This window comes from Dama dama, chromosome 11 (genome assembly GCF_033118175.1).
Source record: "Dama dama isolate Ldn47 chromosome 11, ASM3311817v1, whole genome shotgun sequence".
Classification (NCBI taxonomy): Eukaryota; Metazoa; Chordata; class Mammalia; order Artiodactyla; family Cervidae; genus Dama; species Dama dama.
This window is the reverse complement of record NC_083691.1, coordinates 32,399,370-32,424,427: the sequence shown is the minus strand read 5'-3', so window position 1 is coordinate 32,424,427 and position 25,058 is coordinate 32,399,370. Positions and strand designations below refer to the sequence as shown.

Below are 25,058 nucleotides of genomic sequence, written 5' to 3'. Positions count from 1 at the left end.
TGTTTTTCATTCTACTTGAAATGTCTAAAGAAATAAGCTAACCATAAGCTGCTATTAATATAAAAGCACTTAACATCATTTCAAACAAAGAAACAGTATGACTTTGCTATTTGTCATCCTTAAAACTCTGACAAGTCTTGACTCCTTTTAAGCTAAGAAATGAACAAAAATCCTGCCCACTGTCTTGCTGTTCAGCATGACATATGGCAAATATTCTGCAAAACTAAACCCCATTGTTTTAAGTTCCCTTTTATTTTTATTTTTTTTTCCAACATTAGTTCAAACCTACATGAAATGTATATTTATGTTCCCTTTTATTTTTAAAAAATTGATTAGTTATTTTGTGAGGTCTAAAGGGACATGAGGGATATATTAGGACTTTCAAAGAAAACTTTGTTTTGAAGTTATCTAAGGTTTTACAAATTGGAAAGAAAGAACAGAGTTCCTCCATACCCTTCACCCTGCTTCCTCTAATGCTAATCTTATGTAAACATGATGCACTTGTCAAAACTAAGAAATTAACACCAGCACACTACTACTCGCTAAGCTTGATCTGACCTCGTCAGTTTTTCTACTACTTCCCTATTACTGGTCGGTTCCGGGTTCCAGTCCATGCATTTACTTGTCATGCTCCCTTAATCTCCTCCACTTTGTGACAGCTTCTCAGTCTTTCCTTATCCTCCTTGACCCTGACACTTGGAAGACTGGGGTTATGGACACCAGGGAAGAGTATCACAGAGGTAAAATACCCTCTGCTTCTTATCAGAGTGAACGTGAAAGCAGCATAACTTCTTACTAGTGATACTAACTTGATCATTTAGTTGAAGCAGTGTCTGCCAGTTTTCTTCATTATTTTTCCCTTTCTGAACTCAATTTATTAGAAGTGAGTCACTTCTGGCCCTTGCTCAAGGGAAGAATTAAGCTCCACTTCCTAGTGGAAAAAGTAACAAAGAATTTGTGGACACATGTTAAAATCCTCACAGTAGTTAATAAATATTTTGGGGGAGAGAATTGAGGCTATGCCAATATTTTGTTCCTTCTTAACCTTTCTCACCCACTAATTTTAGCATTCATTCCTAGATCCTGGTTGCAGCAGCAATTCCTGTGATGATTTATCTATTTCCCTCATTCCTTCTGTATTTATTAATTGAAACTCTTCAAGAAAGACTTGTCTTTTCTCTTTTATTTCTTTATTCAATCATTTATTTATATCAGATTGGATTCATAGATATCTAATGTTTTGAGTTATAGTATAATATTATACTACTATAATTTATTTTATTAAGAAAATTTTCCTAATTTTTGTCATTGGAAGTTATTTTAGGTTGGTCCTGTGTTTTTTGACATGACCCTTTTTTTAAAGCATTTCTTTACTTTCTGGAACTATGAAATGTTCCAGATGCATCTAGGTTAAATAAGAATATTTATTCTTTAAATTCCTGAAAATTAAAACCTGAAAATTCAGAAATTTTTTTTTACTGTGAGTCACTAGAAGAACCATCAGTGATTTTAAAAATCTTATAGGGAAAACCAGTTCCCTAAAATTTACAGCAGAGTAACTTGGACAAAAGTGTATCAATTTTAAAATGCTTAAACCACAATTATCTATCATTTTACAATTTTTCTTCTCATGCTCCTGTAACTCCCTCTCAGCCAGAATGCTGAAAGATTCCCACATGTCACTGCTGGAGTATATTCCTAACAGTGCTTCCAAAATACTTCCAAAATATCTATAGGTCTTTCAAGTGACACAATTGAAAGCAAAGCAAATTAAGTTGAAAGCTGAAAGCAAATTAAACAGAAAAAAATCTTTTTCCATCTAGAAAATTATTTTTTAGAAGACTCATTTGTTACCTCAATCGTAAGATTAATAATATGATTTAACTATTTGTCTTCTTTATAAATTCTTCTCTCTGTATTATTTTTAGTCATTTTTGTTTTGCACATGAATAGTACCTTAAAATTTTTATTCCTTCTTCTCTATTAACTATATTTGCCTATCATTACTCAACATTCTTCTCTGTGCTACTAAATTACTCATGACTTTATCTTCTTCCTCAATTAGGATTCTAAATTAAACTAAAACATAATAATAAAAAATAACAAGTGGAATAAAACCTATACCAATGTGCTGAATATCTCAAATCAAATTTCACCTTTGATAGTTTGATAACAACTATCAAAGGAAATGTGTAAATATCTTTGAGCATGTTCATATTTTTTCAACGACTAGTGAAAACAGTTGGACTCAAACTTCTACACAGTATACAAACAACGTTTACCAAAAAATGGCCTTTCTAGTCAAGAATTTTCTTCTCTTGACGGAAGTTTCTTTTCCTATCCTGCTGCTGCTAAATACAACAAGGATCCCCTCACATTATTTTTCTGCTGCTAAAGCTTCAGATTCTTACTCTTACTACTGTTGTGTCCATACAAGAAAGGTATCATATTGAGAAAAGAGGGTGAAGAATCTTCACCATTTACTTACCTAAGAAGATACTCTCTAGGTCCTAAACCACTGTTTAAAAACGAACATTTCTTGTTTCTGTATGTACATGCATGCATGCATGCACATACATATACATACACACACATGCATACACATGTCCATATCTTCCATAAATGGTGGCATTATACACAATGCTCTGAACTTTGCTTTTTACACCTAACATATCTCCAAGATATTTCCATATTAGTATAGAAAGTTCTCATTATTTTTAGCAGATACTCAACTTTTCTCAGCTTGTTTTTAAGTTAGTGACTGCTAGTTCAAAACGTGAACATCAAAACAATCTTAACAGAATACAACTAATGTTTCATTTCATTTTCACTTAGTTCCCAAAGTCCATCATCAACTTTTAGACAGACTGGGCCTCAGCTGGGAACAGAAAAGGAGAAAGGAAATCTAGGGGGAACAGTAGTTAGGTTCTGGGGGACTTGAGGGTTGGTCTAGGACCATTGTTATTCCATATATTTGGGACTGTGCTGTACAATGATTTGGACCAGTCCATCAACTCCAATTCTGATAACTTCCAGAAAGCCAAAGCAGCAGATTAAAGTCCCTTCAAGGTGCCCACAGGCCCATGGTCTCAGTATTTAAACTTCTGAAGAGGCATAGAAACAATGTACTTCTCTCCAGATGAGGAAAGGGCATCTGTTGGAAGCAAGCTACTTAGTCCCACACTAGGTTTTCAAAATACAGCTAGTTCAGTCTAACACTACACTAGACTAGCTCACGAGAAAAGATGAAAAACAGATTCTGCCACGCTACTTCACTACTGACCTATTCTGTATTAATTTCATGAAAGTATTATTTATATATTAGTTGACTAGCAATATTATGGGAGAAGAGAATGGCACCCCACTCCAGTACTCTTGCCTGGAGAATCCCAGGGATGGGGGAGCCTGCTGGGCTGCCATCTATGGGGTCACACAGAGTCGGACACGACTGAAGTGACTTAGCAGCAGCAATATTATTAGGGGCTTCCTTGGTGGTTCAGATGGTAAAGTATCTGCTTACAATCCAGGAAACCTGAGTTCAATGCCTGGGTTGGGAAAATCCCAGGAGAAGGGAATGGCAACCTACTCCAGTATTCTTGCCTGGAGAATTCCATGGACAGAGGAACCTGGTGGGCTACAGTCCACATGGTCACAAAGAGTTGGACACAACTAAGTGACTAACACTTTCAGCAATAGTATTACCTACTGGGTTACATTCACAAAGGTTCCTTTTGAAAACACCTTAAAAGAAGGAATAAATAAACTATAAGGGGTGATGGATATGTTAATTACCTTGATTGTGGTAATCATTTCACAATGTATATACACATTAAATATAGGTCAAGAAGCAACAGTTAGAACCAGACGAGGAACAACAGATTGGTTCAAAATTGCGAAAGGAGTACGTAAAGACTGTATATTGTCACTCTCCTTATTTAACTTATATGCAGAGTACATCATGTGAAATACTGGGCTGGATGAATCACAGACTGGCATCAAAACTGCCTTGAGAAATATTAACAACTTCAGATATGCAGAGGACACCACCGTAATGGCAGAAAGCAAAGAGGAACTAAACAGCCTCTTGATGAAGGTGCAAGAGTGATAAAGCTGGCTTAAACTTCAGCATTCAAAAAGTTAAGATCGTGGCATCCAGTCCCATCACTTCATGCAAATAGAAGGGGAAAAAATGGAAACAGTGACAGACTTTACTTTCTTGAGCTCCAAAACCACTTGGATGGTGACTGCAGCCATGAAATTAAAAGAAGTTTGCTCTTTGGAAAAAAAGCTATGACAAACCTCGACAGTGTAAGAGAAAGCAGAGACATCACTTTGCCCACAAAGGTTCATGTAGTCAAAGGTATGGTTTTTCAAGTAGTCATGTACAGGTGTGAGAGTTGAATCATAAAGAAGGCTGAGCACCAAAGAATTGATGTTTTCAAACTGTGGTGCTGGAGAAGACTCTTGACAGTTCCTTGGACAGCAAGGAGATCAAACCAGTCAATCCTAAATGAAATCAACCTTGACTATTCATTGGAATAACTGAGTTGAAGCTGAAATTCCAATACTTTGGCCACCTGATGCAAAGAGCCAACTCATTGGAAAAGACCCTGATGCTGAGAAAGACAGAGGGCAGGAGAAGGGGGCAACAGAGAATAAGATGGTTGGATGGTATCACTGACTCAAAGGACGTGAGCATGAGCAAACTCCAGGAGATAGTAAAGGACAGGGAATCCCAGTGTGTTGCAGTCCACAGTGTTGCAAAGAGTTGGACACAACTTAGTGACTGAACAACAATATACACTGAATCATCACATTGTATACCTTAAAAAAAAATCACATTGTACAACCTAAATATATGCAGTTTTTGTTAATCATACCTTAATACAGCTGGAGAGAACAAAGGAAAAAAAAAAGTAATAACAAGTAACAGAATCATCTCATACTTACGAAGTGCCTGACAGCAAAAATGGAATGCGAACACCATCCACCACCACAATATTCCTTATGTTGGGTTTGGCTAGGGTTTTTTTCGATTTAGTCTGGGAAGCTTTAAGATAAAGTTCAGAGAAAAATTAATTAAAATACAAGAAGTCAGGTAAGTTTTTATATTTTTAAAGACAGACATTCTAAGAAGAATTTTATCACTCTAAGAAGAATTTTAATGCATTAGTCATTTACCAAACCACTCCAACTTAAAAAAAAAAAAAAAAAAAGGATTAAGAAATTAACGAGCATTTACAAGTTTCCAAATAAAATTTAAGGCAAATAAAGAGATTATACCCAGTGATAGTATTGCTTATGTCGTTAACAAATTATTTTTATCAAGTGCTTGACAATCCATTTCACTGAAAGCAACTGATTAAGTCTGCCCTTAATACTAGAAGTTAGAATAACAGATACTGTTTTATTCTTCACATAGCTTAATACTCTTGCTTTTCTATGTAGAAATAAAGGCATCTGGTTGGTGACTACTGCCATTTGACAAAAACCTAGCATGCTTCCTGATTCTGTATGACTCAATTTGTGTAGCTGGTTTGCAACATCAAAAGAGCAACCTTTTTCTAATGTTTTAATTAAAAAAATAAAACATGAGTGGTGGTTAAAAAAGAAAAAAATAAATAATACTAAAATATGGAAAGTAAAAGCCAAGTTCCCTCTTCATGCCCTCTGCTACCCTATTGAAAACTAAAGCCTGTTCAGCATGAGTACACTCCCTTTTCCTCCCATCAAATCAGCCGATCACATTCCTTTGTCTTACCATGTGCCCTTTTGCACCACTATCAACATCAATGTTAAAACAAACCACTTGTAGAACAGTGTTAAACACCAGTAACATGAAAAGGCTTAAGTCTCACAAAGGTTTACAATATAGTTGGCGAGAGAGAAACACAAAAACTGTTTAAGAGCAATATAAAGAAGAATATTCTAAATGCCAGAAAAAAATGGTATTTAACATGGTATTCAACGTGACTTTCTCCCAGCTGGCAAGAAACAGACCTATCTGTGTGACTGCAATAGGAATTTCTGAGTGAACTTTAGAATTAGGTGAAAGGTGAAATGAGATGGAAAGGAATTATTATTATTCTTTGTGAGGTTAACACATATCTATATTCTAGTTAGAGTTTAGAAGCCAAAGAAAACATATTTTTTATATGACAACATGAAACTTTTCTAGGTGGGATTAAGTAACAGACCCCTGGGAATATACTATATGTAAAACTATAAAAATATCTTATATTTCCACTGAATTTACAGATTTCAAAGTGTTTGAGATATCTTAATAACTACTTGAGGTTAACATGGCTAAAATTATTATTCTTTGTTAGATAAAAAAAAACTAGAAAGCAGGGAAATGACATGATCAGTTCAAGGTCAAACTGCCCAGAAAGAAGAAGAACTTAACCAAAGCAGAGGTCTTCTGAATCTTGGTAAAGAATTTTTTCTATTACATTATTATCCAAGTAGAAATACCACAATAGACCAAAATCAGAAGTCACAGATCAATATAGGACCCAGGCAAGTGAATATACAAAACTACAGCGGGTTCTGCAAACGTATGTATTCAACAGTGAAGAAGTTTAGTCCGTTGGGTTTACCAAGGGTCTAAAAGACCATATAGTATCAACAAATTTCCTTCTTTTTTCATTTCATATTGACTAAACAACCTTCTTTTATTAACTAGTCCCACAGTCACACTTATTTCAGATATGCATCCTCTTGCATATGGACTAAGAACATACTCAGTAACAGAAGCCTGTCACTGAAAGTGTAAAAAGTTAATTTTTGGCTCCACAACAGATGGAGACTAATCATCTTTAGGACTGGGGCTTCCCTGGTGGCTTAGCGGGAAAGAATCCACCTGCCAATGCAGGAGACATGGGTTAAATCCCTGGGTCAGGAAGAGCCCCTGGAGGAGGAAATGGCAACCCACTCCAGTATTCTTGCCTGGGACAATCCCATGAACAGAGGAGCCTGGTCGGCTACAACCTGTGAGGTCACAAAGAGTTGGACGTGACTCAGCACACATGCATCTTTAGGACTGACAGCCAGTAGCTGAGTAAACTAACTAGGAAGTTCACAGAACCTCAGTGACTCCAAAGGCTCCACATCCCAGAAAGAAGCCTCCAGCCAACATCCTCAAGCCCACCTTACACCATGTACTGTCATTACTGATTGGTCCTGTATTGTTTTAATTTGAAGGCAACAGTGATGTTCTTATTGATCATAAAAAGGGGAGAGTTAGCAAATTAGTTTTGGTTTTTATTCAAAATTCACAAATCTAGATCCTATAATCTAACTTTTAAATCAGAAATATTTTTATTTTTTACAAATTACTGTACCTGCGGCAGCCTGTAGCTGGGAGGAACTGCTCAGAGGTCTCACACCTGGGAGACAAAATCAAGTGTTTACAAAAAGCAATACAATTCCGTGTTTGCACAAGATGCTTACACATTCAAATCTAATCTTAAAAAGAACAAATGAAACTTACAAAATCTGAGGGCCCATTTTGATGTACTGGGAAGATTTTTTAAAGTGTAAGTCAAGAGGGAAGTCATTTTGAAATCTGAAAAAACAAAAAGACTTTTTGTGTTATTTGAACAACCTGTAGTTTATACTGTAGGCTATGATCTCTGATATCTCACCCATGGTTACTACAAAATACTAAAAATGTACTCTATTACCAACTACCTTTCCCCTAATATTATAGCTATGTTGACATAGCTTTCATAGTATGCAAACCACTAATCTAAGCATTAACCTAATTTTCACAAGGCCCTGTGAAGCAAGCATGATTACTCTACTGTTTATAAGAGATAAGAGACTGAGGCATACAGGAATTGAGTAACTAGTAAGAGGCAGAGCTATGATTTGAAGCCAGACAGTCTAGCTCCAGCAGTATTCTTGCCTGGAGAATCCCATGACAGAGGAGCCTGGCAGGCTACAGTCCACAGGATCACAGAGTTGGACTTGACTGAAGCAACTGAGCACGCACGAATGCTAGCTCCAGAGTTTGTGTTTTTCTCTAGGGTGAAAGGGGCAGAGGCTGTTGGACAGGATCAGGAAGCCACCAATGTGACTTTCCTGATTTTGATGGTTGTATTGTGATGACGTAGAATGCCTTGTGGAATATTTGTATTTGAAGGAAATACACACTCAAGTATTCAAAGATAGTACAGTATCACTTCTTACCTGATACAAGAAAAAAAGTTCATACACTACACTTGGTACTTTTTTATAAGCTTGATATTATTTCAAAATAATAAAAATACAAAACTCCTACATATTAAAACATATTTAAAATATATTAAAACATTTTCCTAAATTCCCCATAATGAGTTCCTATGAAACAGTAAGAAAAAAATGGGCAAACGACATGAACAAAGTATTCATGGAAATGGAAACACAAATGGCTCTTAGATACATGTTCAATCTCACTCATAAAAGAAATACAAATTACAGCCGCACAGAGGTATACTATTTGACTTAGAGGTCTGACATTCACTGTGTGGTAGAGGCTGCACAAACAGGCTCTCTCAAATACTGCTGCTGAGAGTATAAACTGTTGCACCTCCACAGGTACATTCCTGTGGAGGGCAATTTGGCAATTAACTATCAAAAAATTACAACACCTAACTTTTAACCAGTAATTCCACTTCTCTGAATTTTTATTTACATGGTTGGTCTGTGTAAACAAAGAATACACCAGAAGTGATGAGACGTCACTTTTTAGACTCAGCTGTAAAAGATCCTGCAGTTCCCATCTTGGTCTGTCTCTCAGATCACTCGCTCCAGGAGAAGGCAGCTGGCACATCAGGAACAGCCCCACGAAGAGGCTCTCATGATGAGGTAAGAGGATGATGCCTCCTGTCAACAGTCATGTGAGTGAGCTTGGAAGTGGATCCTCTAGCTCAGACAAGTTTTCAGATGACTACAGGCCTGGACAACATTCTGACTGCAACCTCATGAGAAACTCTAAGCCAGAACAACCCAGCCAAATCACCCCAGATTCCTGGCCCTCAGAAACTGTATGAGATAATAAATTTTTATTGTTTTAAGCTACTAAATTTTGGAGTAATTTGTTACACAACAATTGTTGTTTGTTGTTCAGTCACTAAGTCGTGTCTGACTCTTTGAAATCCCATGGACTGCAGCATGCCATTCTTCCCCATCCTTCACTATGTCCCAGAGTTTGTTCAAATTCATGTCTGTTGAGTCGAGGATGTTATCTAATCTCATCTCATCCTCTGCCACCCCATTCTTCTTTTGCCTTCAATCTTCCCCAGCATCAGGCTCTTTTCCAATGAATGGGCTCTTCCCATTAGATGGCCAAAGTATTAGCACTTCAGCACCAAATGAAAATTCCTTCCAATGAATATTCAGGGTTGATTTCCTTTAGGATTGACAGGCTTGATCTCCCCGCAGTCCAGGGAACTCTCAGGAGTCTTCTCTAGCACCGCAATTCGAAAGCATTAATTCTTTGGCACTCAGCCTTCTTTGTGGTCCAACTCTATACAGCAATAGCTAATATAGAAGTCTTGTTTAATTTCTCTTAGGTCTTCATAGACTAAAAAGAGATGTCCTGTGGCTTCCAAAAAGAAAAAAAATCACATTTATCAAATATATGGATTGAAAAGAGGAGTCCAACCTCTAGGCTCACCAGCTTATATATATTCAACGACTCTGGCCAAGAAGACACAAACTGGCCCATTAGATGAGGACCACTTTATCCAGAAGCAACATTTGATGCCACTTGAGTCTGGAATACAAGTCTCCATAAGTAAGCTTATTTTGAAATAAAGTTCATGAAAACAGTTAAAAAAAATGTTGATCGAAAAAAAAAGAGAGACCTTGCTCTAACAGATATCAAATCTTTCTATAAAGCACCAGAAATTAAACAGTGCTGATCCTAAAGGAAATCAGTCCTGAATATTCATTGGAAGGACTGATCCTGAAGCTGAAACTTCAATACTTTGGCCACCTGATGCGAAGAACTGACTCATTGGAAAAGACCCTGATGCTGGGAAAGATTGAAGGCAGGAGGAGAAGGGACGACAGAGGATGAGATTGTTGGATGGCATCACCAATTCGATGGACATGAGTTTGAGTAAGCTCCGGAAGTTGGTGATGGACAGAGAAGCATGCTGCAGTCCATGAGGTCACAAAGTCAGACACGACTTATCGACTGAACTGAACTGAAGCAACAGAACAGGATGTAGTAAGTTCAGAAGCATACTCATGTGTATGAAAACTTAGTATATAATAAAGAAAACATTTCAAATAAGTGGGAGAAAGATGACTTACTCAATAGATTTGCTGGGGAAATGTCTAACCACTGGGAAAAAAATAGATCCATTTCTCACACTATAAGTACAAATTACAGATGGATTAATGTAAATATATACTTTTTAACCTGCTACAAGAAAATATCAGAGAATATTTTTACAATCTTAGATGGGGAAAGGTTCCCAACATATGGGATAAAACCCAGAGGCCACAATGGAAAATAACTTAAAAATGTGATTAAATAAGCATTTATAATATCTACACAGTAAAAGATACTAAAATAAAGTTAAAAGGCTAACAACAGATTCAGAGAAAACATTTGTAACATGGAAAACAAAGGGCTAAAACCCATACTCCAGAAAGAGTTATACTTGTGCTTGCTATTAGTATCAGTAGGTGATGGTATAAAAGTCTTTAGTTCCCCTTATGAAAGCCACAGTGAGAAAAATAACATTTCTGTCCTTGACGGAGCTTACAATTTTGCTCAGAGTACAAGAAACAAAAAAGTCAAACGGTGACCTAAATCAGGGGCTGGCAAACTACAACCCAAGGGTCTCTAACTAATAATAGATTTCACATTTTTAAAGAATTGTAGAGCAAAAAAAAAAAAAAAAAAAGAGTTGTAGAGCAAAAGAAAACAAAGAATATATGACAAAGATCAATGTAGGTTATAAAGCCTAAACTATTTACTACCTGGCCCTTTACAGAAAAAGTTTGCCATTCCTGATCTAAACAATAAGTACTACACTGAATTAGATAAGAAAAAGCATTACATGGGCAGGACAAGCTTTGAACTGTAAAAACCTTGTAAGTTGGAGGGCCTTTGGTGATAATCAAGAATTCTTTCTTGCAAATTAAGAGGTCACTGCTCATCCAGATTCTGCTTAACGTGCTCACAGTGATGGAAGACTCACTATTTGACTTGAGCTTTAAACAGAAACCTCTCTTCTTCCCATACTCAATTCAGTCTCAACTTCCCTGCCATTTCCCTCTGCCTCTTCCTTCTCCCTCTCCTGAGGAACAGACAATCTGGTGAAACGTGGCACAAATTTATTCCCGAATCTGGCTCTGCCACCTAGCAAATAATTTATATAAATCTCCATGCCCCCCAAACTTACCTACAAAACGTAAATAACAGTTTGGTGATTGTGAGGATTAAATGAGATGGCGGTGAAACGACCTAGAGGGTCCTCAACATCACTTTCTGGAATCAATTAATTTATGCCAGGGCTCAAGCCTCTCTCTCCATCACAAAAACAGCTATCATGCAGCGCAGAGCTCTTGACTAGAAGTTAGTAGACACAGGCTACCACCTGTGGCCATGGGTAAACTGACTCACTCTGATTCATGGGCTGCACCGATGCAGTGAAGGAGATGAACGACCAGAAGATCTTCGGTTCCCTTCTGGATTAGAAAATGATCGTGAGCCTTGGCTGTCGGAGCCGTACACAGGAATGCCTTTGTTCCTCCGACAATTGAGTCCCAAAAAAGCTACACGACCGAGATCCACCCTCGGAAGCATAAAAGAGGTAAAATTCCTGGCCCTTTTCCGATTCTCAATAGCCGCCGACCTGCCTACAGGCAAAATAGGGGATACAACTCCACCGGAACACAGGCCAGCGCTGTAAACCGACACACACACACCACACACACACACACACACACACACACACACACACACAAGTTCGTTAACTTGCGGCGATAAATTAAAAGGCATAGGCGACATCGTTGCTCGGAGCTACAGACACTGCCCAAACTGCACTGGTACCGGAGACCCGGATTGAGAAACTTCCTTCCGCTCCCTCGAACTCCACTCCCCCAGAGAGTGGAGGCCAGGCGGCCGCGGGCACAGGCGTAGCAGGCGGGAAACTGCGGACCCCGCCGGAGAAAGGCCAGGCGGCAGCCGAGCGCACGCCCCTTCTCACCTTAGGTCGCGTCGGCTCAGACACCAGCTACAGGCAGGGCTCCGGCCCTAATGACAGGATCAGACGGGGACCAAGAGGCGGGGCCTCCCTGGAAAGGACCCTTCGCGGGCCTCACAGTCCTTCCTGGCTGCTCGCCGGCTGCCTGACTGGAAAATCCGGAAGGCTGTCCTCCTCTCTGCGCTTTCTTCCTTCCCTGCGGAGAAAGTGTCATTTTTTTTTTTTTTCGGCTAACGGGGCTTTCGCCGGAAGCGAAGGGCAAGGTTAAGGAGCCGGCGGCACCTCGCCATCGGGGTTTCAGTTGCGGGTTTTCAGTCAGGCAGTACTTCGGGCGCCTGGCCAGTGCCAGGCTGCGGGAAGAAAAGTCCTCTACTCGGCTGCCCGCACTCGAAGGGCTTTCCACTTTCGTCCACTCCCGCTCAAGATGGTGGCTTCTCGAGCTATTGGCAGCCTCCGCCGCTTTACTGCCTCCAGGACGCTCCGCTGCTCAGGTGAGGCCTGGTTGAAGGCACCCCACCGCCCCGGGGCAGAACTGCGGAGACCTGGGAGCCGCGTCTCCCGATGGCTGCCGCCACCCTGCCGCGGCCCTAGATCAGGGGGAGTGATGCTGCTCTGAGACCCGGTCTCATTCCCTGGCGCAGCGACTGACATTTTCTCTCTCGTTTTGAGTCCTGCAGCGGTTTCAGGCTTCGTAACCCCTAACATCTCTGAGTCCTGTCCACCCGGTCTGGCATTTTCCGCAGGTCTCCTGTTACTTTCTTTAATGATGGCCTTGAACCTGTCCCTACTGGATTGGGAGGACTAAGAGGACAAGGACAGTCCAATCTGTCACATCTTTGTGCTTCACTGCACCTTGCCTGTAACGGGGAGCATCTTATTTACTTCTTGTATGAAATGAACCAGCCTTGCAAATGACTGCCATTCCCTACGCCTTTCCCTCACTTTTTTTGCCTATTACCACATTTCAACAGGAAGCTCAACTCTTGCAGCTCCAGTAATTCCAGTGTGAATGTATAATATGTAGAATTTCAAGAGGCAGATTCTGCAACTTTCCAGAAGAAGCACTTTTTTAAAAAAATGTAGATACCTTGTTTCTTAAGGAACAAGATGTTAGATAATTTTACCAACTATTTCTACTCTTGTTTCTGACTATAACCAGTTAGCTTGCATTAGCTGTATTGTCTTTTTCTCTTCAAATTGGCAGTGAAAGAGTTAAAGTGGGTGCTTATGGAAAATTAAGCATTTTTCTTCCTCTCAAATCTGTAAGGTCAAAGGTGACTTTTTACTGCATGTTGTACTTAATGTCGGTTACTTAATTAGAAATATAATTTATAAAATGCCTTCCTCCTTCTGAATCACTGTATGCTGTTTTTGGAGGAGTGCCTTTACTGTTAGGGACTAATTTTGAATGTTTGAACCTTTTCTGCTTTGTTATTTCAGCCAGTGTTTTTAGTCTCCACGGGACTGCTCTATATGTTTGTGTATAACCTGTCATAACACTACAGAAAATTGAAATGTTGCAAAGATCAGGGCAAAGGATTAAAAAAAAAAGAATCACCCTTTCTCTTACTACTCACATACCTACTGTTAGTATTTGGTCATGTTACCTGACAGTTTGATTGTTTTCCACATTTTTGGTTTAACACTTTAAAATTATCAGATGTATATTTTTGAACTTCCCTTTCATTGATTTTAAGGTAATGCAATTAAAAATATTAGATATGGAGTGTGACTTCTCAGTTTCAATCTGGCTCTGCCTTTTACCCACTGGTGACCTTACCCTTTGGTGACCTTGGGCAAGTCATTTCTACATCTGTTTTCTCATTTGTGAAGTGGGGAATAATACCACCTTGTTAGTTATTGCCCCTTTTAGTAGCAATGTATAAATTTGGGGGGAAAAAAAGGCCTAGAAAGTGAATTTAAAATTACCTGCACACCTGGATTGCCATTTAGACTGAAAAGACTAACACTAACTAAAAGTCTGTGCCTAGGTAGTGCCAGACTTTTAATGAGATTATGATATTTAATGATGGATGATTAAAATTCTTTACACTGGTTTGTACTTCTTGAAGTTTTAACCCATTCCTGCATGAGTGCTGTAATTCTGAGTATGACTGTCAAATGAAGAGCATATCTTGATCAAAATATCTTAATCCCCACTCTTATTCTCCACCCCCCACTCCTATTCTAAATCCAAATTCCTAATTACATAAGTAGTAGAATAATTTCTCAGGAAATGAATTGAAGGCAGATATCTTAGCAGATGGTGGATATTTAAATTTGACTCTTACGTACGTAATCCTGTCACTTCACCAGGACTAGATATTGAGAAAAACTGTTGATTGTTACAACCATAGTAACACGTTCATATTTGAAATATGTATCAGCATAATCCAGCTCTCCACTGCTATAGTCTTAGGTCTTGTAGGTATCTTCTTGAGTTAGAATAATTAAAAAGTAGAGTAAAGGGTTCTCTCTCTTTTGCTGGCGTGGGAAATATGGGTGAAAGTTCACCCAGCAGCTCTGAAGTAAGCTCTCCTAGTTAGGTTAGTGAGTAAGGCTATATTCTAAAAGCAAAGCTGCCCTGTATTTCAACTTGATTTAGTTTATTGTGGCTTGGAATTGTTTTCCAATTCAGATATAGTTGTATATTTGCTGATTTTTCTCTTTTTTTGTCTTTTGATTTAGAGGAGGTTTTGTGTATGTCTCTATGGGTGTGGGGGGGTGGCGCAAAGGCAGGTTAGTGGGTGAGAGTTTATGATTTATAAGTTAGTGAGCACAAACCTGCTGTCTCCAGTATTTAGTCTTCAGAATTACAACCCATGTCCAAGCCCCTCCACCTGCTCTATTTTCTTTTTTTTCTTAGGTGCATATCTTCGAATTTATTTATGTTTCTTGTTTTATGTCTATCTTTCCACCTCATCTCTCCCACCCTGCATTCCTAATCAGTTCACACTCACTAATTCAGTTTACCCTATTCTAGTTATAATTGCTTGTTACCTGACTCCCCTCCCACAGAATGTTTACTTTATTGGCAAACTCTCTTTTCATGCCAAACCTATTTTCACCTCCTCCACAGAGACAGGGATTTTTATCTTGCTGCTCACCCTGGGTGCCTGGAGCAGTTCTGATGGACTGCACTAGACTTTAGTTGTGCAATGAATGACTCCGAGATGATGTTGGAGGAGACTGCAGTTTACTTGGAGGAAACAGCTGCTACAGATGCAGTGATTAGAGAACCAAACAGTGAGTCATAAAGATAAAAATTGGGGCAGGCAAGGGAAAGATTTGTTGTAGACAGAATCTCAAAATAAGGCTTTGTGAGGCTGTGATACTGTGGTGTTGGAGAAGACTCTTGAGAGTCCTTGGACTGCAAGGAGATCCAAGCAGTCCATCCTAAAGGAGATCAGTCCTGGGTGTTCATTGGAGGGACTGATGTTGAAGCTGAAACTCCAATACTTTGGCCACCTGATGCGAAGAACTGACTCATTTGAAAAGACCCTGATGCTGGGATAGATTGAGGGCAGGAGGAGAAGGGGATGACAGAGGATGAGATGGCTGGATGGCATCACTGACTCAATGGACGTGAGTTTGAATAAACTCCGGGAGTTGGTGATGGACAGGGAGGCCTGGCGTGCTGGGGTTCACGGGGTCGCAAAGAGTCGGACACGACTGAGCGACTGAACTGAACTGATACAGATATAAAGAAGAAAGAGTGATAAATACAGATGATACAGATTGCAAATAATGGAAAAGCAAAAGGAAGTTTATCATTAGTGAAATAGAGGCACTGGAGATTGAGGAGATGGCTGGCTTCTCCTATCTTAATTTACTTTAGTGTAGCACTTTGATTTACAGATACTATTATAATCATTACATCACTTCTACTTCTATCTTTGTAAGAACACTGAAATGCTCCAAGAGACTTATACATGGCCGTACGGCTAGTGAATGATAAACTTGATGGTTGAACCCAAGGCTTGGGACCTTCAGGTCCTTTGTCTTTGCCCTGTGAGTACTGGTTTGGATTGCTTAAAGAAAAAATTGCAGACAGAACCGTTGATCACCCCACTGTGGTTCTGGTGCCATCTACAGTTTTCTTTCTTTAACAGCATGTCATTTGGCCTTTAAGGCAGTACAAAACTGCTTTTTTTCTGTGCCTTCTCTTCCCCTCCTTTAAAGAACTGCAGGATGGAGAGACATGCCGAGTCTCTGATGTGCCTTGATTTTACTTTTCATGACACTGGAAAGTCTATCTCTCCATAAAAATGCAAGAGGACCTGGCTGGAGAATGTGCCTGAGATATATTTGGAATGCATTTGGAACTGACATTATAGATTGCTTTGTATCAATAGATTACTTATTGCCTTAGTGTATTTGTTTCCTATTGTGGCCCTAAATTTCCACAAACAGCATCTGAAACAGTACAAATTTATGATCTTACAGTTATGGACATCAGAAATGAGTCTTATTGGGCTATTGGCAGAGGTATATCAGAGGTATTGGCAGGGCTGAGTTCATTCTGGACACTCTAAGGGAGAATCCGTTTCCTTGCTTTTTCTAGCTTCCAGAGGCTGCCTGCATTTATTGACTTCTTCATAGCCCGCAGAGTGGGTTCTCATGCTGCCATCTTCTGGTTCTTTTGCCTTTTTTCTGCTCCTTTATAATTACACTGTATAGCTGAATAATCCTGGCTAATCTCCCTGTATTAAGGTCAGCTAATTAGCCACCTTCATTCTATTTGCATCCTTTATCTCCATTTGCCATATAACCTAACATACTCAATTTCTGGGGACATGGACATCCTTGAGAGGCCATTCTTCCAACTACCACATCTAGTATCCAGATAATCATATGACCCTTGGACTGCAAGGAGATCAGTCCTGGGTGTTGATTGGAAGGACTGATGCTGAAGCTGAAACTCCAGTACTTTGGCCACCTCATGCGAAGAGTTGACTCATTGGAAAAGACCCTGCTCCTGGGAGGGATTGGGGGCAGGAGGAGAAGGGGATGACAGAGGATGAGATGGCTGGATGGCATCACCAACTCGATGGACATGAGTTTGAGTAAACTCTGGGAGTTGGTGTTGGACAGGGAGGCCTGGCGTGCTATGATTCGTGGGGTCGCAAAGAGTCAGACAGGACTGAGCAACTGAACTGAACTGAACTGAATCATATGACCTGATAATTGAAACAAAAAAGATACAGTAATAGTCACAATAATGATCTGGAACACTTTGTTCTAATTTTGGTTTTCTTGTTGTAAACTCCAGCTTCCTTATATGTAGCAGGTATTATAGAAATTCATGAATTTCATGAGTTTGAACAAACTCCAGGGGATAGTGGAGGACAGAGGAGCCTGGCATGATGCAGTCCATGGGGGTCACAAAGAGTTGGACACACTTAGCACCTGAACAACAAAACAACAAATAGAAGTTCTGTTTTGAAAATAATTAATTGTGAAATACGTTTTTCTTACAGGTTATATTTGCCGCAGTTTTACAAGGTCCTCTGTTTTGCTGAGTAAGTTTAATTTCTCAATGACATGCTTTCATTGCTTTTTATACTTATTTAGCCATAAACTTGTTTACAAATAAGTTTTCCTTCTCTTTTTAGCCAGAACCCATATTAACTATGGAGTCAAAGGGGATGTGGCAGTTATCCGAATTAACTCACCCAATTCAAAGGTACCTAATTTAATTTACTGCAGTTTATTTTTACTCACTGCATTCATTAATGCATTCCTGAATGGCAGAGAAATAAATCCACCAATTTGGCACTAATCTTGTTGTATGAGTTTATAGTTTTGATAGTTAGAGTTTGAGAACTTGCCCACAGGATTCAGTCTTCTGCAGTAGACATCCTTGTTTAAGAATTCTTTCTAGTTCACTGGAGGTGTCAGATTAACATCAAGGATTAACAAAAGCCTTCTGTTACACTGTAGAATTATAAGATGATTTATTAGATAAGAAGCCAAGTGCAAGCTTTGTTTATAAGAATATTGACCTACTTGTCCTAACTATGAGGTTCTTATGTCAACTTTCTTATCCTGCCTTACATGAGTCATTACTTGTAGTAAGATGACTGAGTTAAATGTCATTAAGGTTCCTGAGGGCCTTGAATGACTTAGTGCAATTCATGTTATCAGAAATCAAATCCCACTCAAAGTGGAGCTTCATTTGTTTTTGGCAACTTCAACAAAATATGCAGCATTAATCCAGTCTGTTGCCAAGAAAAGCTATATTTGAGGAGCTCATTCTTCCCCCCCACCTAAAGTTGCTGTAAAGATTTCTTGTTTCAGAAATCTTGTTACCAGAGACCTAAATGAAGTAGGAGGACCTAGATGCAAGCAATTAACAACTAACACAAATTAAGGAAAGTAAGAGCCAGTCCCTCTCTCTAGAGTGAAGTTGGCATTTACTGAGCAGTGATTCAGACTTATGGTATTTTTTCAGTATTTTCTAAATTAAGCATTTTTTCTGAACACAAAAATAACAAATGCCTATGGTCAGACATTTGAAAGCAATTAAGAGGAAAATAACAGTCATTCATACTCCAAACCCCAAAATAACCACTTTTAACATTCAATCCAGATTCAACAAACAGTATTCTAAAAATTAAGATCATACTATTTGTCTAATTTTGATTCTTTTTTCCCTTAACATTATACAAATTTTTTTCCATGCTGATAAATGTAGACTTACTTTATAGCCTGCATATGATTCAAACTCTTAGGAATATGAGTTCCTCCTTAAAGGAGAACTATTTTTAGAGGGAGGCATTGGCCAAAGTACCTGAGTAAACAGCTGCTGGCTTTTTGGTTTCTTTATTTCCCTGTTTCTTAAAAGAAACTGTTAAAACAGTATATTTCTCCTGCGTAAATATATTTCCTGTAATCAAAATAGTATTGGGTGGTGGTTTGTATGTATATCTACTACTTCAAATTTAAACACTTAGATTTATGTGTATTTCCCTTCGGCAGGTGAATACTCTAAGTCAAGAACTGCATTCAGAGTTCATGGAAGTAATGAATGAAGTCTGGTCTAGCAGTCAGATCAGAAGTGCCGTCCTTATCTCAACAAAGCCAGGCTGCTTCATTGCAGGTGCCGATCTCAAGTAAGTTTCAGAAAATTTGAAATCACTTTTTATCTTGGCTAATGGTATGTTTTTTAGGCCTTATCATTTCTCATTTGAAAAGAAAGTAGAAGTAAATTTTCTCTGAAAGTTACTTTTTATGTTATTTTCATGAATATAAATAAAGGTGATAAAGAAAAGGCTTGTTGCTTAAACCTTATAAGACTGAATCCAGCCTTTCTTTAAAGAAGTTGAAAGTAGTTCAAGGAGCAGTATTTGAGTAGAATAAAAAAATTACTATAAAACCAAACTAACAATGAGATGCCCTTTTTTTCTATCAGACCAGCAAACATTTAAAAGTTTGAAAATATTATGTTAGCGAAGACTTGGGAAAGTGAGAAAGTTGAGCATTACTAGTAGGACTGAAAATTGGTATAGCCACCTTGCAGAACAATTTGATAAAATTTAGTAAAACTGAAAATACACGTATCATATAATTAAGAGATACCTCATCTAGGTATGTATGCTGGAAAAATCCCAACCTTTGTTTTTAAGGACCCATACATGCATAAGGATGTTCAGTCCTGTGTAATTTACAATAGTGAAGAATTTGAAACAAGCTGTCAGCCATGAGGGAAATAGATAAGTAAATGTGGAATATTCTTAAGATAAAGTGCTACAAAAACAATTCAAAGGATCTAACTAGATCTACAGCGTAATGTTAGAACTCAAGAATATAATGTTAAATTAAAAAAACAAAGCATCTCGCAAAATATTTGGTACAGTATATAGTTTATATAAACATTTTAAAACAACACGTAAAATACTTCTCTGTATTGTTTATGGATACAATTACATAGTTGGTCTGAAGACTGTACCACAAGTATATGATAATGGATGTTTCAGGGTAAATAAAGTAGCTGATAGAACCTGAGGAGGTCAGAGAATACCAATACAACTAATATTTTCTTTCTTTTTTTCATGATATTTTATATATATATATAAAACTTTTTTACACTTTAAAGCAAAAATGAGAGATGATGTCTTAGTGTTTGTTTAATGGGTTAAAATGTTGACATTTGTTAATTCTGTAAAAAATAGGTATTTGTTTTATGATTCTTTGCAGTTTAGGCAATGATAGCCAGCATTATTGGCTTAGTAATTTGTATTTAACGTACTTGTATATTTTTAAACTTTGTTCAATATGGCTGTGAGGAGATACCCTGCGTCCATGGTAAGAGAAACCCAAGTAAGACAGTAGGCGCTAAGAGAGGGCATCAGAGAGCAGACAGACTGAAACCACAATCAGAGAAAACAAGCCAATCTGATCACATGGACCAGAGCCTTCTCTAACTCAGTGAAACTAAGCCATGCCTTGTGGGGCCACCTAAAATGGACAGGTCATGGCAGAGAGATCTGACAGAATGTGGTCCACTAGAGAAGGGAATGGCAAACCACTTCAGTATTCTTGCCTTGAGAACCCCATGAACAGTATGAAAAGGCAAAAAGATAGGACACTGAAAGATGAACTCCCCAGGTCAGTGGGTGCCGAAATAAGGGAGAAATAACTCCAGAAAGAATGAAGGGATGGAGCCAAAGAAAAAATAGCACCCAGCTGTGGATGGGACTGGTGATAGAAGCAAGGTCCGATGCTATAAAGAGCAATATTGCATAGGAACCTGGAATGTTAGGTCCATGAATCAAGGCAAATTGGAAGTGATCAAACAGGAGATGGCAAGAGTGAACGTTGACATTCTAGGAATCAGCGAACTAAAATGGACAGGAATGGGTGAATTTAACTCAGATCACCATTATTATGGGCAGGAATCCCTTAGAAGAAATGGAGTAGCCATCATAGTCAACAAAAGAATCTGAAATGCAGTACTTGGATGCAATCTCAAAAACCACAGAATGATCTCTGTTCATTTCCAAGGCAAACCATTCAATATCACGGTAATCCAAGTCTGTGCCCCAACCAGTAACACTGAAGAAGCTGAAGTTGAACAGCTCTATGAAGATCTACAAGACCTTTTAGAACTAACACCCAAAAAAGATGTCCTTTTCATTATAGGGGACTGGAATGCAAAAGTAGGAAGTCAAGAAACACCTGGAGTAACAGGCAAATTTGGCCTCAGAGTACAGAATGAAGCAGGGCAAAGGCTAATCGAGTTTTGCCAAGAGAACGCACTGGTCATAGTAAACACCCTCTTTCAACAACACAAGAGAAGACTCTACACGTGGACATCACCAGATGGCCAACACCGAAATCAGGTTGACTATATTCTTTGCAGCCAAAGATGGAGAAGCTCTATACAGTCAGCAAAAACAAGACTGGGAGCTGACTGTGGCTCAGATCATGAACTCCTTATTGCCAAATTCAGACTTCAATTGAAGAAAGTGGGGAAAACCACTAGACCATTCAGGTATGACCTAAATCAAATCCCTTATGATTATACAGTGGAAGTGAGAAATAGATTTGAGGGACTAGATCTGGTAGAGTGCCTGATGAACTATGGGTGAAGGTTTGTGACATTGTACAGTAGAGAGGGATCAAGACCATCCCCAAGAAAAAGAAATGCGAAAAAGCAAAATGGCTGTCTGAGGAGGCCTTACAAATAGCTGTGAAAAGAAGAGAAGTGAAAGCAAAGGAGAAAAGGAAAGATATACTCATTTGAATGCAGAGTTCCAAAGAATAGCATGGAGAGATAAGAAAGTCCTACTCAGCGATCAATGCAAAGAAATAGAGGAAAATAACAGAATGGGAAAGACTAGAGATCTCTTCAAGAAAATCAGAGATACCAAGGGAACATTTCATGCAAAGATAGGCTCAATAAAGAACAGAAATGGTGTGGACCTAACAGAAGCAGAAGATATTAAGAAGAGGTGGCCATATATGCAAAACAGAAAAAGAGACACAGAAGTACAGAACAGACTTTTGAACTCTGTGGGAGAAGGTGAGGGTGGGATGTTTCGAAAGAACAGCATGTATATTATCTATGGTGAAACAGATCACCAGCCCAGGTGGGATGCATGAGACAAGTGCTCGGGCCTGGTGCACTGGGAAGACCCAGAGGAATCGGGTGGAGAGGGAGGTGGGAGGGGGGATCGGGATGGGGAATACGTGTAAATCTATGGCTGATTCATATCAATGTATGACAAAACCCACTGAAAAAAAAATAAAGGAAAAAAAAAAAAAAGAGGTGGCAAGAATACACAGAAGAACTGTACAAAAAAGATCTTCACGACCCTTGATTATCTTATAAAAAGATAATCACAGTGGTGTGATCACTCACCTAGAGCCAGACATCCTGGAATGTGAAGTCAAGTGGGCCTTAGGAAGCATCACTACAAACAAAGCTAGTGGAGGTGATGGAATTCCAGTTGAGCTATTTCAAATCCTGAAAGACGATGCTGTGAAAGTGCTGCACTTAATATGTCAGCAAATTTGGAAAACTCAGCAGTGGCCACAGGACTGAAAACGGTCAGTTTTCATTCCAATCCCAAAAAAAGGCAATGCCAAAGAATGCTCAAACTACCGCACAATTGCACTCATCTCACATGCTAGTAAAGTAATGCTCAAAATTCTCCAAGCCAGGCTTCAGCAATATGTGAACCGTGAACTTTCAGATGTTCAGGCTAGTTTTAGAAAAGGCAGAGGAACCAGAGATCAAATTGCCAACATCTGCTGGATCATCAAAAAAGCAAGAGGGTTCCAGAAAAACATCTATTTCTGCTTTATTGACTATGCCAAAGCCTTTGACTGTGTGGATCACAATAAACTGTGGAAAATTCTGAAGGAGATGGGAATACCAGACCGCCTGATCTGCCTCTTGAGAGACCTCTATGCAGGTCAGGAAGCAACGGTTAGAACTGGACATGGAACAATAGACTGGTTCCAAATAGGAAAAGGAGTACATCAAGGCTGTATATTGTCACCCTGCTTATTTAACTTCTATGCAGAGTACATCATGAGAAACGCTAGGCTGGAGGAAGCACAAGCTGGAATCAAGATTGCCGGAAGAAAGATCAATAACCTCAGATATGCAGATGACACCACCCTTATGGCAGACAGTGAAGAAGAACTAAAGAACCTCTTGATGAAAGTGAAAGAGGTGAGTGAAAAAGTTGGCTTAAAGCTCCACATTCAGAAAACGAAGATCATGGCATCCGGTCCCGTCACTTCATGGCAAATAGATGGGGAAACAGTGGCTGGCTTTATTTTTTGGGGCTCCAAAATCACTGCAGATGGTGATTGCAGCCATAAAATTAAAAGATGCTTACTCCTTGGAAGGAAAGTTATAATCAACCTAGACAACATATTAAAAAGCAGAGACATTCCTTTGTCAGCAAAGGTCCATCTAGTCAAGGCTATGGTTTTTCCAATAGTCATGTGTGCATGTGAGAGTTGGACTATAAAGAAAGCTGAGCACCGAAGAATTGATGCTTTTGAACTGTGGTGTTGGAGAAGACTCTTGAGAGTCCCTTGGACTGCAAGGAGATCCAACCAGTCCATCCTAAAGGAAATCAGTCCTGGGTGTTCATTGTAACTGAAACTCCAATCCTTTGACCACCTGATGAGAAGAGTTGACTCATTGGAAAAGACCCTGATGCTGGGAAAGATTGAGGGCAGGAAGAGAAGGAGACAACAGAGGATGAGATGGTTAGATGGCATTACCGACTCAATGGACATGAGTTTGGGTAGTCTCTGGGAGTTGGTGATGGACAGGGACGCCTGGTGTGCTGCATGCAGTTCATGGGGTCACAAAGAGTTGGACTTGACTGAACTGAACTGAATATTGTGTACTCTTCTTTGTTTATGTACAGCAATTAGAAATTTATAAATACTCTGTTTATTTTTTTTAAAAAGCAGAGTTATCTACATTAAGGACTTTTTCTTTTGGCTTGGTTATTTCAGCCTAGCAAGACATTGATGTACCCAATAGTAGCCACCTAAATCCTTAGGAAAATACTTGCAGCTTCTGTGAGGCTAGCTGAGCCATTCCCAGCACACAAAATGACAGGAAATCAGTTATCTTTGATCAAAAATGAAAAACCCGCAGCTTAAATGTGTTCAGAAACAGTTAAGTAGCAAATGAAGCAACCTGAAATTAAAGGATGTTGAGGAAACACTGTTGTAAGAGAAGCTTTTTTCTCTGTCATTTCCACTGATGTTCAATCTGAAAGCTACCTGATAATTAAAATGTTTAATCTGATCATGAAATTATTTACCAGAAGATGGTTTGTAATCTAATGATTTGCTATCAAAGCAGATATAGATTATTCACCATGTTTTGTTCATGTTCCCTGAATTTTATAGAGAGATGATGTCACTGATATTAGTGCTATCTGAGAAAAAATCATTCTTCTTAAACTTCTGAGTATTTGAAGACTCATTGCCAAATATTGATATATGGTACAATGAGGTTATGGTGGATGAAGTACTGAATAAAGTGAGTTGTAGTTTTATCTATGGTTTTTTTTTTCTTCTGTTCTCTGCTTTCATGTTTACTGCAGCATGTTAAATGCTTGCACGACCTCTCAAGAGGTAACGCAAATATCACAAGAAGCACAGAAAATGTTTGAGAAACTTGAGAAGTCCACAAAGCCTGTCGTGGCTGCCATCAACGGATCCTGCTTAGGAGGAGGACTTGAGGTACAGATTTTTTCCAGAGTCAACGAGACACAGGCCAGCTCATTGTTGGGATCCACCAGCTGCAAACCTTTAGGCCACTGTTTTGCCTTAAGAAAAGCTCTTAAGGGCGAGTCAACTTTTTCT

At 39.0% G+C, this 25,058-nt stretch overlaps 2 protein-coding genes across 5 annotated transcripts in view; one reads left to right on the top strand and one right to left on the bottom strand.

Moving 5' to 3' along the window:
• Positions 1-12,363, bottom strand: part of HADHB (hydroxyacyl-CoA dehydrogenase trifunctional multienzyme complex subunit beta) — a 31,592-nt gene extending 19,229 nt beyond the window's left edge. For 2 of the 4 annotated variants that reach the window (XM_061154981.1, XM_061154980.1), the window contains exons 1-4: positions 11,627-11,691; positions 7,493-7,567; positions 7,344-7,388; positions 4,951-5,050 (exon numbers count right to left, since the gene is read on the bottom strand). In XM_061154981.1, coding sequence (XP_061010964.1) covers positions 4,951-5,050; positions 7,344-7,388; positions 7,493-7,567; positions 11,627-11,636 — 230 coding nt within the window. In that variant the 5' untranslated portion in view covers positions 11,637-11,691. Of the gene's footprint in view, positions 1-4,950; positions 5,051-7,343; positions 7,389-7,492; positions 7,568-11,405; positions 11,592-11,626; positions 11,692-12,212 lie in introns of those variants that run through there. The other 2 variants (XM_061154982.1, XM_061154983.1) reach the window with 2 other exon arrangements.
• A 167-nt stretch (positions 12,364-12,530) lies between these two features.
• Positions 12,531-25,058, top strand: part of HADHA (hydroxyacyl-CoA dehydrogenase trifunctional multienzyme complex subunit alpha) — a 41,411-nt gene continuing 28,883 nt past the window's right edge. Inside the window, exons 1-5 of the mRNA XM_061154979.1 lie at positions 12,531-12,700; positions 17,690-17,731; positions 17,825-17,895; positions 19,191-19,324; positions 24,797-24,935. Coding sequence (XP_061010962.1) covers positions 12,634-12,700; positions 17,690-17,731; positions 17,825-17,895; positions 19,191-19,324; positions 24,797-24,935 — 453 coding nt within the window. The 5' untranslated portion in view covers positions 12,531-12,633. The remainder of the gene's footprint in view (positions 12,701-17,689; positions 17,732-17,824; positions 17,896-19,190; positions 19,325-24,796; positions 24,936-25,058) is intronic.